Source organism: Pteropus medius, unplaced genomic scaffold, assembly GCF_902729225.1.
Source record: "Pteropus medius unplaced genomic scaffold, Ma_sr-lr_union100, whole genome shotgun sequence".
Taxonomy (NCBI): Eukaryota; Metazoa; Chordata; class Mammalia; order Chiroptera; family Pteropodidae; genus Pteropus; species Pteropus medius.
Window position 1 is genome coordinate 6,080,914 of NW_024349519.1, and position 17,854 is coordinate 6,098,767.

The 17,854-nt window shown below is 36.9% G+C and overlaps 1 protein-coding gene across 11 annotated transcripts in view; it reads left to right on the forward strand.

Moving 5' to 3' along the window:
* Positions 1-1,387: 1,387 nt before the first annotated feature.
* YAF2 (YY1 associated factor 2) overlaps positions 1,388-17,854 on the forward strand; it is a 62,363-nt gene continuing 45,896 nt past the window's right edge. For 6 of the 11 annotated variants that reach the window (XR_005657203.1, XR_005657205.1, XR_005657204.1 and 3 more), the window contains exons 1-3: positions 1,388-1,554; positions 1,984-2,109; positions 3,706-4,075. Coding sequence is in view for 3 of the 11 variants with exons in the window: in XM_039882296.1 (XP_039738230.1) it covers positions 1,529-1,554; positions 1,984-2,109 (152 nt within the window). In the remaining 8 variants the exon portion in view is untranslated. Of the gene's footprint in view, positions 1,555-1,980; positions 2,110-3,705; positions 4,076-17,854 lie in introns of those variants that run through there. The other 5 variants (XM_039882296.1, XM_039882298.1, XM_039882297.1 and 2 more) reach the window with 5 other exon arrangements.

The window sequence follows — 17,854 nt, forward strand, 5'->3', positions numbered from 1 at the left end:
GCATATAGTGCTAAAAATGTTATTTTATTACAAATCACACAACCTCATAAATATAGATGCCATTTTGCAGATGAAGATGAGAATTACAGAAATTAAGCACAATTTCCAAGGTCCATCAGCGAAGGAACAGGGAAAGTAGGTTCAGAACCTGAGACTTCTGACTATGCTCTTTTCACTGTAGTACATTAAGAACTGTTTAGCTGTGAGATTATTGTTTTACAAGAATTTGGACTTGCTATGAATCTAGAAAGATGAGTAGAAACAGTTCAAAGAGAAGAGGTAAATATTTTATGCAGAAGTAAGGTCTGTGTGTGAAGGAAGCGTCTGGGAAGGTAATGAATTTCATTTGCAGTCTTCACCAGGAGGCAGGTTTCCTGCTGGGGAGTGGGGTGGGGAGGTAGGAAGTGTAGAAATCTTAGAATGTCATGCTAAGGAGTCTGAGAGCCTTAGCAAAATTCTTGATCAGAGTAGTGGCAAAATGTTACCGGCATTTTATTACTCTGGTTGTGGGTTATTGAATAGACTGGATGTGGGGGTTGGGCTGGAGCTTCAGAGATAAGTTAGATGGCTGTTGCTACAGTCTAGTATGTACAAAGTGAGGGCATCCAGTATGGTGAGGTAATTAATGAGACCTGGGAGAAAGGTATTAGTCAAGAGATAGCGTTTAGGGCATATGTAAACCGTTATTTTGAAGGGCTTACGAGTACTTTTTTTTTCTTTAAGCAGATGTTGTAAAGGCCTGAGAAGCAAAAGCAGCGCATTTGGTGTTAAAACCAGGGTTAGATCCCTGCTTTTATCTTCTAAATATGTAATATAAAGGAAGTCACCTAACCTCACTTGAGCCTCGGTTTCGTTTCCTCTAAATTAAGGACGTCAATCTCTACTTGGTAAAGCATTTGCGTGCATTAAACCATTTTAAGGCAGCTAGCAATGGTGCTATGTTGGTTCCCCTGTCTGGGACGAGTCTGGGTAGCCAAGTGCGGCACAGGCCGAGAAAGCGGTTCTACCTGGAGACCGCAGCCGGGTACTCTCGTCCCGAGCTGGGCAAACCTCCGAACGCCCGCCCATCCTGGACCAGGCATCCCGCGGGATGACTGAGCATCCCCGCCAGCCCCCGGAACAGACAAAGGGGTTCCGGAGCGTGTGGCAGCACCTTTCAGCCGGGGATGCCACGGGGAGGCAGGGGAAACTGGGCCGAGAGGCGGCGGCGGCAGTGCCAGAGGCTGCAGCGGTACCCCCACGCCGCCCGCGCCCGAACTCGCCGCGGGTGCTGGGCCCCGCTGGCCGCGTTTGAAGTCTCCGGCGCAGCCGCTGGTTGGCTAGCGCGGGTCACGTGCGCCCAGGCAGGAGTTTCCCCGACAGCTGGAGGCTGCGTGGGATCCGGAGGCTGCTCCTGAGCTCGGCGGTGCGGCCTTCCCCGCCCCCTCCCTCCCTCCTCCCCCGCCGCTTCCGCCCGGCTTATTATCCTTCTTATTGACAAACAGAGCGGCCGCGCCGGCGACTCTTGGCGTGTATCTGTAGCTAAACCATGGGAGACAAGAAGAGCCCCACCAGGTAACAGCGCCCGGGCCCCCGGGCCCGGACTGTGCAGGCGGCAGGGCCCTCGCGCCGGGCTTCAGGCGGCCGCCTGGTTCACCGCTGGGGCAGCAGGGCGAGAACGGGGGCGGCGCCGCTCCCGCGCGAGCGCTGCCGCGTGAGGGGCCGGCTCCGGCCGCCCCACAATGGAGCCGCGATGGCGGCGGCCGGAGCGGCGGCCCGGGGTGTCAGAGCCGCGGCGGCAACAGCGACTGCGGCCTCGCTCGCGCCCTCCCCCTTCCTCATTCCCCTCCCCCTCCGATCTGGAGCGCTGCGCGCCCGGGGCCAGCGGGGCGGGGTTCGCGGAATTGGGTCGGGGGTCGGGGCGGGGGTGGCCGCAGGGCCCGGACGCTGGGCGCGGCCTGCTGGTGACCCCGCGCGGCGTCGTGTCCGGGTTGTGTCCTGCAGGCCGAAGCGGCAGCCGAAGCCGTCCTCGGATGAGGGTTACTGGGACTGTAGCGTCTGCACCTTCCGGAACAGCGCCGAGGCCTTCAAGTGCATGATGTGCGATGTGCGGAAGGGCACCTCCACCCGGTGAGTCCCGGGCCTGCCCCGCACGCCACCGGCTGGCCTGGTCGCGGCACAGAGAACGCCCCTGCGGCTGCCGCCCCCTCCCGACACTCGCAGACCCCGCGGGAGGAGACGAGACTGACGGGGTGGCCGCTATAGGAATTGGGTCACATTGATCGCGAACCAAGCGATGGTTTGCGGTGAGGGGTAATTGAAGAGACTAACGTTTTTTGCTGCCAAGAGAGAATAAATTATTTAAGGGAAGCATTAGCCCCTGCGATTTAATTCGTATTGCCACCCCTCTACCTCCCATTCCGGATATAATAATGTTGGCTGCATTATTGTGTTAGTTTGTAGGAATCAGAGAAGAACCAAGAAATCCTGTATAGGAGCAAAAGATGTAATTTAATTTTGTTCCTCAAAAAAGTGATTATAGAACACAATAGATTTAACTTCCTTTTTTTAATATAGACGTCTGGAAGGGTCTGATCAAGGTTTTGTTTAGTGTTTTTATAATTTTCTAATATTTTACAAATAGTTGGAGGTGAGCCCAGTCACAGGGGCACATTTTCACTGAAAGTGTCTGAATAATTTTAGTTTGATCAAATGGTAATCTGTTAGACTATACAAATGAGATTAAATGCTCTCTGCCTATTTTCAGTCTATTTTATTATAAGCTTACAGTATAATGACAGTCTTTAAAAAACCACTTAACTGAATTAAGTGGATTAAAAATATCATCCAGGAAATTAAAAGTCAGTGACATTCTTGATCTGCCAGCACTCAATAACAGAGGTCCTTCACCTTTATAGGTAGACTTTAAATTAATTCATTATAATCCTGTGATTTGTAGTTTAATATTTAGGTAACATTTCGATGTTACAAAGTCTCAGGAAATTATCACGAGTTCAAGTATATTAATGGGATATACTGTTGTTTTAAAAAAGGGCTACACAATATCGACATTAGATTTATATATTTAGTGGAAGTTAGATTTCAAAAAATTGATATCCAAATTTTTAAACACCACTTAGAGCATTTCATTAAAATTTTTAGATTGTAGAGATAGAAATGGTTGCCAGTAATTAAAAATTTTAAGATTTGCTTAGTGAAGCTAGCTGCTTTTGACATACCTGTCATTTTGTAAATCATAGTATGCTCCTTGTATGTTAATTTTCATGCACAATGGATAAAATATATTGAGCATTTTTCATGGTATCCTTTAAAAAGCAAACTTTCCAACATCTACTAAATTCAAGGGAATGTAAAAGAGTATTCTCAAAAAGAGGACCTATTTGCTAAAATGAATGTGATAACAATTTTTGGACCCGTGATTTAAGTATTTTGAAAAGCAGAGTATCTTTATTTTTTCATGTCTATATAAGGTTGGATTTGGTTTAGGTTATATTTGTATGTCTGTGTTAGTACTTTGTACTTTTTTTAATGCTCAATAAGCATTTTTCAAGAAATTTGGTTTTTGGAGGCAGTAACTTGAAAATAGAGACAATTATTATAATCTTGATCTCTGGTACGATATTGTTGCTTTTTGTTGTTCCCTCTATTTTCTTGTAGCTATTAGAAAAATACTGAAACTAGAAGAGCCTATATGTTTATTTGCAGGGACAGCAAGGAAGGGGGGAAGCTGGTGTCCTACTCCACAGCCAGTCTTGGGGTTAGAGGAACCCTGAGAAATAGAGTAGGTGGTGGCAGCTCAGAAGAGGAGAAACAGGCCGAATACCTGGCACCTGGAAGAAGAAGGAATATAGTGCACAGGGGAGTTGGCCCAGGACAGAGAAGTGGGCCTAGCTTAAAAGAGGCCTGAGGCCCACATGGGGGCCCTGACACTTTTTACCAGTACATCTGAGCTCTTGTAGATCCAGTTTTTAGTGGATTACTTGAGAAGGACTCAGAGAAGCATTGTCATTTGGATTGAAACTGAAGAGGCTCTGGGCAACTCACCAGAAGTCTAAGGGACACTCTTTTCCTAAAAGTAAGTGTTCTACACTACGACCCTCTCAGCTTCTTCCTTCCTCTCACTGAATTGTCTCTTCTCTTTTGATGGCCATAAGTTAAACCTAAGAGCTCTAATTTCTCTGTTACCTGTTATATTTCTACCACTGTTTCTGAAATTCAGAGTGGAATCCATATTTGGATAGAACAATGGAACAAGGCATTGTTAATAGAGCAGATATCAATTGCATCACAAAATATTCCTCTTTCTATTAATGTTAGAAAAACAAGATTAAAGGACTGCGGAACACTATTGAGAAGCAAAAGTTTCAGTAGTTGGCAGAAGTAATTCTCTACAACTGACATGTTAAATTAGCAGTTAAGGTAATTGGAAGGATAAGTTTAGCGATTATCAAAGCAGGGACTGGATAGCTGCAGAGCAGAAGGATGGTTTGCTAATGACTTGTTTGCATGAGGACCGACAGGACTTGAATCCCTTGGGTCAGAATGACCTTTGAACTGATTCTCAGTCACCGAATGTGAGGCCAAATCTAAGCCAGCCCAGACATTTGAAAAATCTTTTCTTTTTAAACCTCCAGAGAAGATAAATCCATAGTTTCTCTTTAAAGTCTTTACTGTTCATTTTTTTTTTCCTTTAAAGAATATTTAGTTCAGATCCTTTATATCGCAACAGAAGATCATTTTGGGGGGGGGGGCTGTATCCTTGGCAGATGATGTTTTTCTACAGAATAACTATGAAATGGAATGACGTTATATTCATGGCAGTATTTCAAAACGGACATGATTTTTGAAGTAGCTTCAGTTCCTGAATTGATAAATTGACATTTCTGTATTTGAATTTGTTTTGTACTTGTTAGCCTTAATTAGTTTAAATTTGATTAATCTTTCTCTCTTATTTTACCCAGAATCTAAATAACTAGCTAGATAGTTCCATGTACCTGAGGTTTTCTGCATTGTGCTTTTTTGTGAGTGAAAAATGATGAATGTCAGACTGACAGGAAAAATTTAAAAAAGAAAAAGCTACAGTGACAAATTGTTATCAAAGGTACTATATAGTCTCCATCTTTCTATCTCAAGTTCTTAGAAGGCAATAATTGTCTCACATATAAGCTGAAGAAACTAAGAAATTAACCATTCTGAATTGTTAGAAAGTGAAATATTTAATAATAGTATGTGTATGAGGGTAGTACAATCAATGTATGATTATTGAGTTAGACTAGTATCTTATTGCCACTTTTTCATACAGGATGAAATTACTGCTTAATTCAGATAACATTAAAAAATGATTATGATGAATTGTGATCTGAATGAGAAGCTATAAAACACCTAGTACATAGCAGCTTTCAAGCACGATTTAAGGTGTAACAGATAATGTTATATCTTCTCAGGGTAAATTGTAGTAGTTCCTTTAGGTTCCTCAGATATGTTAGAGAACGATGAAAAAGATTTTATATAGTAGAAAGAGCACTAGGTGTTGCACTAGGAGTCTGACCACCTGAGTTCTTATTTTAGCCACTTTAGTATTCAGCACTCAGCAATGTTTATTGAACATCTTATTTTATACAAGGGCTAAGTACTGGACAGTGGTGAGCAAAATAGATGTTTCTTCTTTAAAATTTTATGATTTTGTCAAGTCAGAAACACTGAATTGTACTAAATTCTGTACATTATTACAGAATTAGTAAATATGCGTGAGCTAAAGAGGTGACATTGTCTTTAAAAAAATAGTGTTTGTAACTAAACACAGTATTATGGTTAGAATCTGACTGTAAGAAGAATGAATTATTTCGTCTATAAAATTGTCTTAAAATACATAAAATTCATATTTTGAAGAAACAAACTAGTTATTTGATAAAAATTGTCTCAGTATCATCGTTGTCCTGTCTTACGTGATAGGACACAAATTTCCATCAAATTTCTATCTTAATTTGAGATTTGGCACAGATTCTAGACAATTGGTGTAGGAATGGGGAAAAAATTGAGGACCATCTGAGTCGGTCAATTCTTTAGATAGCGGAGTTTCTAAGCTTCCTTTACCTTGCTGAAGAGCCTTTCCAGTTACCACATAGTTGTTCAGACTCCTTGTTCTGCTTGTTGGTTGGTTGGTTTTCCTCCTTATATCTTGAGTTAGAGTGTTAAGAGTAGTTACATGGGTTCATTGTTTACAGAGAAATTTTGAAAACGATTAGTATTTGGTAGTCTAGAGTAGTAGTTTTCCAAGTGTGATCTGAGGAACCCTGCAGTGGGGTCCCTGAGATCCTTTTAGGGTACCTGTGAAGTCCAGATTATTTTAATAATCATACTAAGATGTTATTTGCCTTTTTTACTGTCTTGACCCTTGCACTGGTGGTGCAGAGGCAGTGGTGGGTAAAACTGCTGGCCCCTTAGCATGGATCAAAATAGTGACACCAAATCGTTATATTCATTGTAATCTTCACCACCCTGCATGCGTGCGTAATAAAAGCAATTTAAGAATATCTTTGATGATGCAGTAGAAGTCACTAATTTTATGACATCTCATGTTTTAGTACATGTAAAACACTTTTGCTGCATACCAAAGTACAGTGGTTGATTCAAGGGAAAGCATCTGTGTGGTTTGAGCTGCAAGCAGACTAGCTGCCTTTTCATAGAACATCATTTTAACTTGAAAGAATGCTTGGCAAGCTATGGTTATTCAGACTTGGATATTTAGCAGATATTTTCTCCAAAATGAACATAGTGAGTCTGTCACTTCCAGGAAAACTGATGATATTTGTTGCCAATGATAAAAATTGAGCTTTCAAGTGAAAATTAGAGATTTTGAAAACTTGTAACCACTAAAGTGAGCTTAAGAGCGTCCCAGAACTTTAAATGAGATCATGTGGTGATATCTATCATTGAATGTAGTTTCTGATATTTTATCATGAAATTGTCAGTATATAGATCTCTTTAACTCAGTAACCCAGTTTTCCCCCCAAACCAGTGTATGACGTTAGAAAACCATGTATGGATAATTCAGAGAACAAAATAAATTAATGGATTTTAAGGGAACACTATGAAAACTTCGTTGATGTGGTTTCAGATTTCACATGCAACTAACCTTTGGGAAACAACTACTTGTGTTCTTTATGTTACTATCAAAGAATATCCACAATAATCTGAATAGGCTATTAAAATACTCCTTTTTTAACTACTGTTGTTTGTGGGAGTCCAGATAGTCTTCATATTCTTGAACCAAAACAGCATGTTGCAACAAATTGAATGCAGAAGTAGATATGACAATTCATGTGTCTTCTATTACACCAAATGTTGGAGGTTTGCAAAACTATACAAGTGCACTCTTAAAACAAAATTATTTTTTCCCCCAAATTATTTTTGTTTTGGAAAATATAGGTTTTTTCCATAAAAAGGTTAATTATAGTATGTGATATACTTTTGTCAGTTTTTGAATGAATTAATATTTTTAAATTTTTTCTGTTTTTATTTCTAATGTAGTAACATCTCTCGACAGACTAGACCTACATTACAAAAAGCTCTTTTAACTTTTGAAAACGTAAAGAGATCATGAGACCAAAAAGTTTATGAACTGCTAGTCTAGAATTTTACTAACTTGAGTTTCTACATACAACAGATTTCCTTCAATAGCGTTCTTTTCCTTTCCTTTATCTTTTGTTGAGTAAGATCTCTCTGATAACCTAGTGGCCTAGTTATTAAACTCAGTGGCCTAATCTCAGTCTTCTTTCTGAGTCACCTCCACAATATTTGATGTTAGTAGCCCTTTTTTTAAAATCAAAAATTCTTCTTTCTTGACATCTGTAACACTACTTTTTCTTAGTTTTCTTCGTGTGTCTCTGAAATCAATTTCTGCCTACCCAGACTTGGCTTCTTCTCTTTGTATGTGGCATAAACTTTATGTAACCTTACCTAGAAACTAGAAATCATTGTCTCTACTTTGATTCCAAACCATGATCATCCCTCATGTCCAGTCTTTTTTCTGGATTGTCTCTCAGATCTGTCTTTTTTTCAGTTATGTAGATATAATTTAGAAGCTTATATCATTTTGCTCATGAGTTAATGAACAAATTATGCTTCTTCTTAGAATGCTGCTAGTGTTATCTTCAGCATTTTTTTTTTTTTGAAACCCATTTGATTATGTTGGTCCCTGTATTAAAAAAAAAACAAAACTTCCCAGTTGACTTCTCAATAAAGGTCAAGTTTCTGAGCATGGTATTTATGGCTATAATCTATCCCTAAACTACCTTCCTCGCTTCATTTCAAACTCCCCTCCCCTCATATTGATTCAGTCACTGTATATATGTATAATTATTCCTAGAGAACTGCCAGATTGTAGTGTAATCGTCTAGATGTTTCTCTGTCCTTTTAGGCAAGGACTGCCTTTCTCACTTTGGTATCCCCAGAAGCTAGTAAAGTACCTGGAACATTGTAGGCATTTAAACTTCCGTTAATTTTTTTTTTTTTTTAATTTGACTATTGCTATTTGATACTTGGCATTGCTTTTCCAGTAACTTTTAGATCCGTGTTTGCAAAAATATTATCAGATTATTTTGTCCATAATTTGTAGGTATATATTATTTTTTATTTTCAGAATTTTGCTTTAAATTTTGATGCATTATTTGATTAAAACAAATTCTGCAGTTAGACTAGTAACCGAGATAACTCTGAGTTTTAGTTTATCTTTAAACATTATTATGCACAATAATGTTACAACACAATATAATATGTGGTTATTTTTAAGATTAAATAAGAACATACTTAAAGAATTTAGCATATATCATTTTTTTCTATTACCATATTTTCTCATATTTTTTAAAAACTGCAAGTAGAAAATTTAATGTTCTCAATTTTGGAACATTTTTAGCTTTATTATTTTTTTTGTTAACATATAACATTAGTTTCATGTTTTAGCATTATTTCAAAAACGAATACCTTAGCATTTTTAAGGTATAACTTTGGAAAGTTTTGTTATTTTTATTATCTCATTTACACTGACTTGTTTAGGTCTTGTTATTTAGATTATTGAAATTTACATAGTATAGCTAAAAATTCTAAGTATTTCTTGACTAAACTACTGAAGTCATGAAAGAGTATAGCATATTATGAAATATATTTTATTTCTCAACTAAATTATAAGTTCTCTGTTGAATGATTTTTAAAGTTAACAGTTGACATGATGGGCCTATCAAAAAATAAAATATACAAACACTATAAGTAAACATAGATTTGTGGTATTTGAGATTGTTTTAATTGAAAAATAGTTTAGAATTCAGATTTTTCATTTGTTTGAACTGTACCAAGTTTAAATTAATGGAATGAATTAAATTTGTGTAATTAAAATGGAACTAATTTACCTTATGATTGAGATAGTATTTTCTATAAACTTGTTACTTTTAAAGTTTCAGTTATACAAATTAGCAGATACCTGACAACTATAGAAATTAAGCAGACATTAAGAAAATGATGGAATTGTCCTTCATCTTGTGCTTCTTTACTACAACTAATTGCCCAGAGTCAGACTAATAGGATTAGTAGCTGATCTCTTTCTAGAATTTCATTATTATTTTGCTTGTCTAGTTAAACTGCTTATTCTTCAAGACCTGGCTCACATGTCTATTTCCTGTGATATTCTCCTAGGCCCTTTCCAAACTTGCTTTCTTTTGTGTGTTTTTTGTGCATACTTCTGATTGTGTTCTCCATCTAGCTTCAGCATTTCCTCATAAATCCAATATTGATTGTGTCTTTTTCATGAAGCTGAGTATACTTTTTCAGAGGACAAATTAACCAGAAAGGGGAGGATGGCTCTTTGGTTAGTGCTATGAGAATAACTCTATTATTCTTTGAGTAGTCCCTCGAAATCAACTTATAATGCTTACCTTTATTATATCATTTAGCACTTTATTATATCATTTAGCACATTATAGTTGTGTTACACATGTGCATTTACTTGTTATGCTTTCGGTTTCTAAGAGAAATAATCTTTTTCATAATCCTTTTCAAAAGTGCTTGACGAAGTTCTTGGGAAGTAATAGGTGTTCAATAAAGCTTTGTCAAAAGAGGAATATAGGTATTAGAAAGGAATATAGGTATTGAAAAAGTTGGAATTCTGACACAGGTTGTATAAGTCATTACTTGGAAAAGAACCCTCCTGTATATATGTGTGAATTATTGGAAGTAAATGATAATGAACAAAATTCTAGAATTCTGCAAATACTTATTGGACACATACTGTGTGCCAGGTTTATACTAGGATCATAGAATTGTGGATGATACCCAGTTCTAGCCTTCTGAGAGTTTGAATTCTAGCAAAGAAGATAGATAATATTTGCTAATGAGTAAACAGAAAGTTTAAAATTAGTTTATTAGCATAGTCCTAGTTTTGGGAGAAGTCCTATGCTCAAATTAAGTATGAAATCAGTTATTGTGGCCATTATTAGGAAAGTACTTTTGATAAAATGTGTTTTAATATATTGGCTAATTTCTAATTTGATGGATTACCTTTCTCCTAAGAAATTTCAGCCAAATGAAGCTGTCACTTCATTGGTGGGTAAAACCTCTTTCTCTCTTTGTGTATGTGTATATGTATGTATATGTAGATATGTATGCTTTTAAAAGAAATTACTGTTAATAGTTACATAATTAAGATTTCAGAAGACAAGTGATTACTTATGATAAATTTACATAGGATGTAATAGACTGTTAAATGTGTGTGTATGTATGTGTATGTATGTATATATTTATAAATATATGTTTAGTACTTACTCATCTCAGAAACCACCTTTTTTGAGAATAAAATAGTTTTCTAATAGGACTTCATTATTAAATTTAATGCCTATTTCTTCAGCTATCTTATTAGTTATGTTGGCAGTGATCTTCAGTATGTCACTCAGGTTTTTTTTGTTTTTTTGTTTTTCTCTTCTTTAGAAAGCATTGGTGAAAAGACTAAATGAGTTAATTTCTGTAAAGCTCTTTTCACAGAGGCTGACATATAGAAAGAGCTCACTAAATGTTAGCCATTACTGTTAAGTATGTGTTTGGAAGAATACACTAAGAAAGAGTATACTGCCAAATTAATTTTTAGTTACTATTGGTGGTTTCTGGGGGTAAGAATTCAGTAAAAGCAATATCTTTATCATTCATGTAGTGCTGTACTATATTCAGAATACTTTACTATATATCCATCCATTTGCTCTTCATACCACCCTATATGGACGAAAGGTCATCAAAGATGGTCATCTAGTTATAGACTTAGTGTTATCACCTAGATTGAAACTCAGGTTGTTTGGTTGATCTTTTCACCCTTAACATCTCTGATGGAGGTTTATAAAACTATCCTATTTGGGTAAAATGTTTCTTTGCTTATTCCAATTTCCTTCAAGGTTAGATATAGGGCCAGCATACTTTAGTAGAAAGATGAACATTCTGTGGGGTATCAAGTTTTTATTCTAAGATTTAATGAAAAATTATGTTTTTTTTTTTTTTTTTTTGAAAGACATTTTCCTTAGATAATCATCTTTTATAGATTGTAATTTTAGTGGTATTACAAGTGTATAAAATATGTCAGTGACTTTGTAAATTATTCATTTAATATTTATTGAACACCTAAAATGTTTTGTTTATTGACTTTCATATTTGCTAAAATCTCTACCTTTTGAAATACGATCTGTGATAATCATTTGTTTTAAAAGATTTAGTAGGTGCTCCATTCTGTAACATTGTTTATTATGCGGAATTTCAGAGCTGGAAGGAACCTTTCAAGAACTTTCATAATGTTTAGTCATTTCCTGAGACGGGCTAGTTTTTATTCAAACTTTAATGGTTGAGGGATAAGATGGTCTTCAGAGGGCAGATCTTGTTGTGTTTCCAATTTTCAGCTCAGTTTGGAGGATTCTTGTGACACTGTCTCTGCCAGGTAACATATAGCAATCCGGTGGGTAGAGGTCTTTTCTATTTGTTGAGACTCATGGCTCTTGCCTAGCTAGTATCCTCTTGACAAGTGAGAAACAGGCCTGGAAAGATTGTGACTTGTTCAAGGTCGGTAGCTGGGTAGTGTCATATTCAGAGATTTGGATTTCCAGTTCTTTTTATTACCTTGTTGTGGTTGCAATTAAATTCGCTACCAAGTAACATCATAATGATTTCCTGTAAATTTCATCATATCTACATCTAGTGTTGTACATTTTGATTACTTCTAACATTAAACTTACTACTTATAATTAATATAAGAACTTAGGTTAATATCTGGGCTAATATAGTAAATGAAGAACAAAATACTGTCGATTATTTTATTTATGTTAACTAATATTTTTGAAGTACAAGTGTTAACAAACTTCATTTTGATGTCTTATAGTAACATTTATTTTGCTGTATACCCTGACTTCTTTGATATCACAGTATTTCTTAGAAAAATTCCAGTAAATAGCATTTCCCTCTTTTGTTTGTGATATAAATATGGAGAATCAATAACAGTATAATTAATAACCAACCTGATTATACATGTGTATTTGAATGTGTGTGTATGATAAAAAGTATATACAGCCCTCTGGCAATTTTTAAACATGAGTCATCTTTACATGTTTTAGAGTCTGATCAGGGCACTTTGCACAATATCTTTTTTTGTTGTTGTTAAAGATATTGCCAGTTTATTTTTATTTATTTATTTATTAACACCTACAGCATCTGGTATTCCTCGGTGGTCTCTTCCTAGGTGGTCTCCTATCCAAGTACTAACCAGGCCTGACCCTGCGTAGCTTCCAAGATCAGATGAGATGTTCATGTTCAGGGTGGCCTGGCCATAGAAACAATATCTTACTTTGACCAGCTCTACAAGGAACAGTCAACCTACAACAGCAGCAAGTAGATAATATTTGATGCCAGAGAAATAGTTGCTCAAGAAGTAGAGCTCCAAGTGCATTTGCAGAGTAGGCAAAGTTGTTTTGGTCTTCTTTCATTTTTTCCCCATCCCTGTTTGCTATTTATCTTTCATTTCCCCAGGGCTCAAAGTCTCTTCACAAATGTTCATTTCTAGCCTACATTCTAAAATGTTCTGATTGCTTTATTCACTCCACCAACAGTTCTCTCTTTCTTAGAAAAATCTTTTCTGCTTTATGTAAATCTGAATAAAGTAATTCTTTCAAATGTAAATGTAAATAACCTGAGCATGATGGATAATGTTATTTTTTTCTTTATGATAATAAGTCTCTGATGATAAAAGTACTAAATGCTCATTGAAGATAACAAGAAATAAAAAAGTATGAGGAGGAAAATAGCTCCAGCCAGAGATGATAGCTACTTCTAAAATGTGTTTCCTTTCTCTTTTTTTACATGTAGATATTGCCATTTAAAAGTGGAAGTTCAGGTATCTCTCTTTAGAAGAATGGGAGAAAGGAGACTTTTAAAATCAATGGCCTCTCACTTCCCATGACTGCTTTCAACTTGCCTTGATCCTCTCTCTGTTCCAGTGTGTTTCACAAACACTGATGTTAGGGAAGTAGTCCCCAACCTTTTCGACACCAGGGTCTGGTGCTTCTATGAGAATCTAATGCCTGATGATCTGAGATGGAGCCGAGGTGGTGATGCTAGTGCTGGGGAGTGGCTGCAGATAGAGATGAAGTTTTGCTTGCTTGCCAGCCGCTCACCTCCTGCTGTGAGGCCTGCTTCCTAACAGGCCACAGATTGGTACCGGTCTGTGGCCCAGAGGTTGGGGACCCCTGTCCTAGGGAAAGCTCTTTGAACACAAGAAGTCAGAGTTTTGAAAATACTGCATTTCATATCTTCTTGAAGTTTAATAAATTAATGGTTCTGAGAATCCTTCCCAGAGAACTTGTTTTAAGCTTATTTAATCGATCAGTTCTCAATCTTATTTGACTAGGGAATGTTTTTTCTATTATAATATAGAATATGCTGAGACATATTGTGTTGTATGCTCTTCCTTTTAAAGTGTGATCCAAAGACCAATGGCATTGCATTATCTGGGTGTTTGTTAGAAATACAGAATCTCAGGCCCCACCGAGGACATACTGAGTCAGAACCTGCATTTTAACAGGATCCCTGGATTATTCATATGCACTTTAAATTTGAGAAGCCCTGCTCTGTTTTTTTTCAGGATAAGATAACAAGGTGGGCAAAGTTCTGAGGTATTTATTTCACTTGATCTGCTTGTTCCAAAGTGCTTCCCCCCCCATTTTGTGTGTGTGCATGTACGTGTGTGCAGGCAGGCTGCGAGTATGAGTGTGGGTATACATGCATATACAGGCATGTGGGTATGTCTGTTTATGGTGTCCCTTCTCTGTTTGGCCAACACTTCCCCCATGAACTCTCATGTCCAAACATGCCTCCTCTATTAACACCTTCTAACTCTTATCCGTGCTTTTGCTATCCATATACAACCATACATTCCTTCAACCGTACAGCTCATTCAGGGCTGGCTTTGAGAGTCCTCTTGTGAGAGAGCAAGTTGCAGGAAGTAAGGGAGTAGGAGGAGATGAGTTTGCCAGTTAGAGCCAAGTAACAAGTTTCCTGAGGTAGAAGAGAGCTGGCCTTTTCTCAGAGGGGTCTTGAGGTTTTGAACTGTGTTGACTGGAACCCTGACGTCTAAGTGAATTGTTTCAGTGGCTGCCAGTAGGAGCAAACAGGTCGGGCCCCATGCTCCCTACTGCACTTCAGCCAGGTCATTTATGATCTTACACATTTTATTTATTAGGATGTGTCATGATTTTTATTTCCCAAAGGTGTTTTGCTTTCAAAACATTTTTTGGAAATCACTGCCCTGTTCCATCCATTTAGCCTTCTGCCACTCAGAATCTTCTCTTCAGCACCGTCTGGGTTAATTGTGACTGAACTTTTAGCCTCACATTTCAAGTGTAATTGCTGATAATGAGTTTTGAATTTTGGTGGGGGAGATTTGAAGCTTTCTCTCTTGAAAAGCCTTTTCTCCTTCCCTCCTTTTCTGTATCTTTACTTCCTTCTCACACATCTTCTTACTTTGCTCCTTTTTTTTTTAAGACTAAGACTGGTGAGGCCCAGAGTTACATAACCATTGATTAGATGAGTAATGAGCAATACAATTTACAGCTGAAAAATGTTAAGTTTATAATGTCATCAAATTGTGCTTTTTAATAAAGTTTACTAAGATTATTTCATTATATGAATGGTTGTCAAATTTGGTCAGTATTCCTTTGTCAGTATTCCAATTTTCCGTAAATAATGTCTCTGATCACACAGCATTTTTCTGTAACATTCTTTGGTAATTTACATTTTAACTCTAATCTTACCATCCTTTACATTTATAAGATTTCATTCATATTTTTAGTGCAGGAAAATATATCTAGTTTTATTTTTTCAGATACATAATTGTCTTATTAATTTTTTGTATATTCAGTATGATAAAGCAAAAAAAAAGGAAAGAACTTCAATATTTAAGCATTTTCTATAATTATGTAGGTCTGGTGGTGAAGAGTTTGGACTCTGGAGTTCGACAATTTGATTTTAAATATTGGTCCCAGGTCCCACCACTTACAGGCTTTGTGACTGTGAAAGTGACTCAACTTTTTGAGTAAATTTTTTTCATTTGTAAAATGGAGATGATAATAACACCTACCTCATTGGTTTGTTGTGAGGATTAAATGAGATAATTCTTGGAAAGTACTTGGCACAGTGCCTGGTATGTAGTAAATCCTCAAATAATGTTAGCTAAATAATGTTAACAAGTGTTAATATAATTCAGATAGGAGTATAACAGTCCTTGTTGTCAAAGTGCGAGTTCTTTTGGGGTAGCTAACGAAACCAGAGCTTAAGAATAAGTGTTTTCTCCTAAGAAAGTAACGTTTCCACTGACTGCTTTAGGGATAATTTCATGCCACCCCCCTTATTCATCACCCCTTCCTCTTCCCTTCCCTCCCCTCCCCTTATGTGAGAGGGTGTGTGTCCTAGTAATCTGATATGTATGCACTGTCATGTAAAACATTTAGGCCTTACCAGTAAAAGTTCTGATGTCTTAAAAGTACTTCAGTAATGTAATAGTGGTGAGCAGTGTATATAGTCTTGAGAATTGAACTGTTAGGCTGCATTTTTTTACTACTTCCTGTAGTTAAAGAGTAAGTCTATTTTCAGGATTGGATTATCCAGAGAGTGTGATCATTATCTTTTTTTAGGTGGTGTCATCTTTTATTTTATGCTGTTTCTTCTGCCTCACCCTCTCCCATCCTCCCCAACTTTATTCTAATTCTTTATGATTGCTCAAGCATTATTGCTCTCAAGAGGCATTCCTTTATCCCTAGGCCAGAATGAATGCCCTTTTAAATTATTCTTAAAGCATTCTGTGCAAAATGTGATGATCGTATTTATACAGTGTATTGAAAATATTTTGTTTTTGTTTCTCTTTCCTTCTCTGGACTGTATAATCTCCTTGGGTGTTGTACCATTGGTTCTGGAATCACATTTCAGTTTAAATCCCCACCTTGCCATTTATAGTTATATAACCATAGGGCTTTTTGGTGATGATTAAATGTGACAAACGATGTAAGGAACTTAGCATAGTTATTAATAATTAAGATAATAATTGTAAATAATATTAATAAAAATTCCCGGTGCTTGTCTGTATATCTTGCATAGGTATTGACAATGCTTAATTCAACTTCAAAGGCTCTTCGTCATTTATCTGATTCTGTTGCTGCTTTAAAGTGTTTTCTACTTCTTGATTTTAAGGAACATAAATATAATTTCATTTCATTTTATTTCATGAACCTGTGAGTTAGGTGGAGTATATTTAATTATGCTCATTTTACTTGATAGAAGAACTTATTTCAATTTAAGTTACCTTTACACTCAACTTTTTCAGCATTTTAAATGTTTTCTTTTGCCATCAATACAATGCGTAGCCGAAATCACAACCGATAGAATTTTATCTTATGTTCTGCTTACTTGTTTGTTGAGTCTTAACTAGAGGCAAAGAAACCAGTTAGTGGAAGCCATTGCAACAGTCTAGGTAAGATACAGTGGTGGCCAAACAAGGATAATATCAGTGGGAGAGAGAAAAATGAATGGATTTTAGATATGTTTAGAAGGCAATTTATGAGACTTGATGGAAGGTTGAGTATGGCTGTGACAGGTAGGAAGTAGAGTTGGAAAGAGGGTAGAATCAAAAATGAATCCCAGACTCTGGCTTAATTAAATAGCTAGGTAAATTATGATACTTCTCACTGACATAGGGAATAGGAAGGACAGGTTTGGGGGGAGGTAATAGTTCACTTTTAGATTTAATTTCAGCTATCTAAGGGAAATCTGAGAGAGGAGATCTATGAGGCAGTTGGATATGTGAGGCTTAAGTTTAAGAATGGGAACAAGGCTATAAATATTTATTGGGTAGTCATCAGTATACATGACCAAGTTGAAGACATGGGAGTGGTAAAACAGATCAGAGAGAGAATAGACTGCATAGCATGAGAAAAGAACCTAGGATAGAAACTTGAGAAAAATCACTACTTTTTTTGTGGTTGTAGAAGAAGAGCATCCCATAAAGAAAAAAATGGAGGAGAAATAAAAATGAAATATGGAGTAAGAAACCCAGGAAAGTGTAATGTTATAGAAACAGGGAAGAGAATGTTTTCAAAAGGATGGGATGTGATCAGCCATGTCACATGGCCTTTACTTTCATCAGACAATCTTAATTTTTCCCTTTTGTTCTATGTAATGTTTATTTTAACAACTGTGGCATTAAAATTTATATTTTAAGTTGTAACAAGATAATAATCTTGCATGGTTCTTACTGAGTTTTTTCATGATAGTTACAACAGGTTTGAATTAT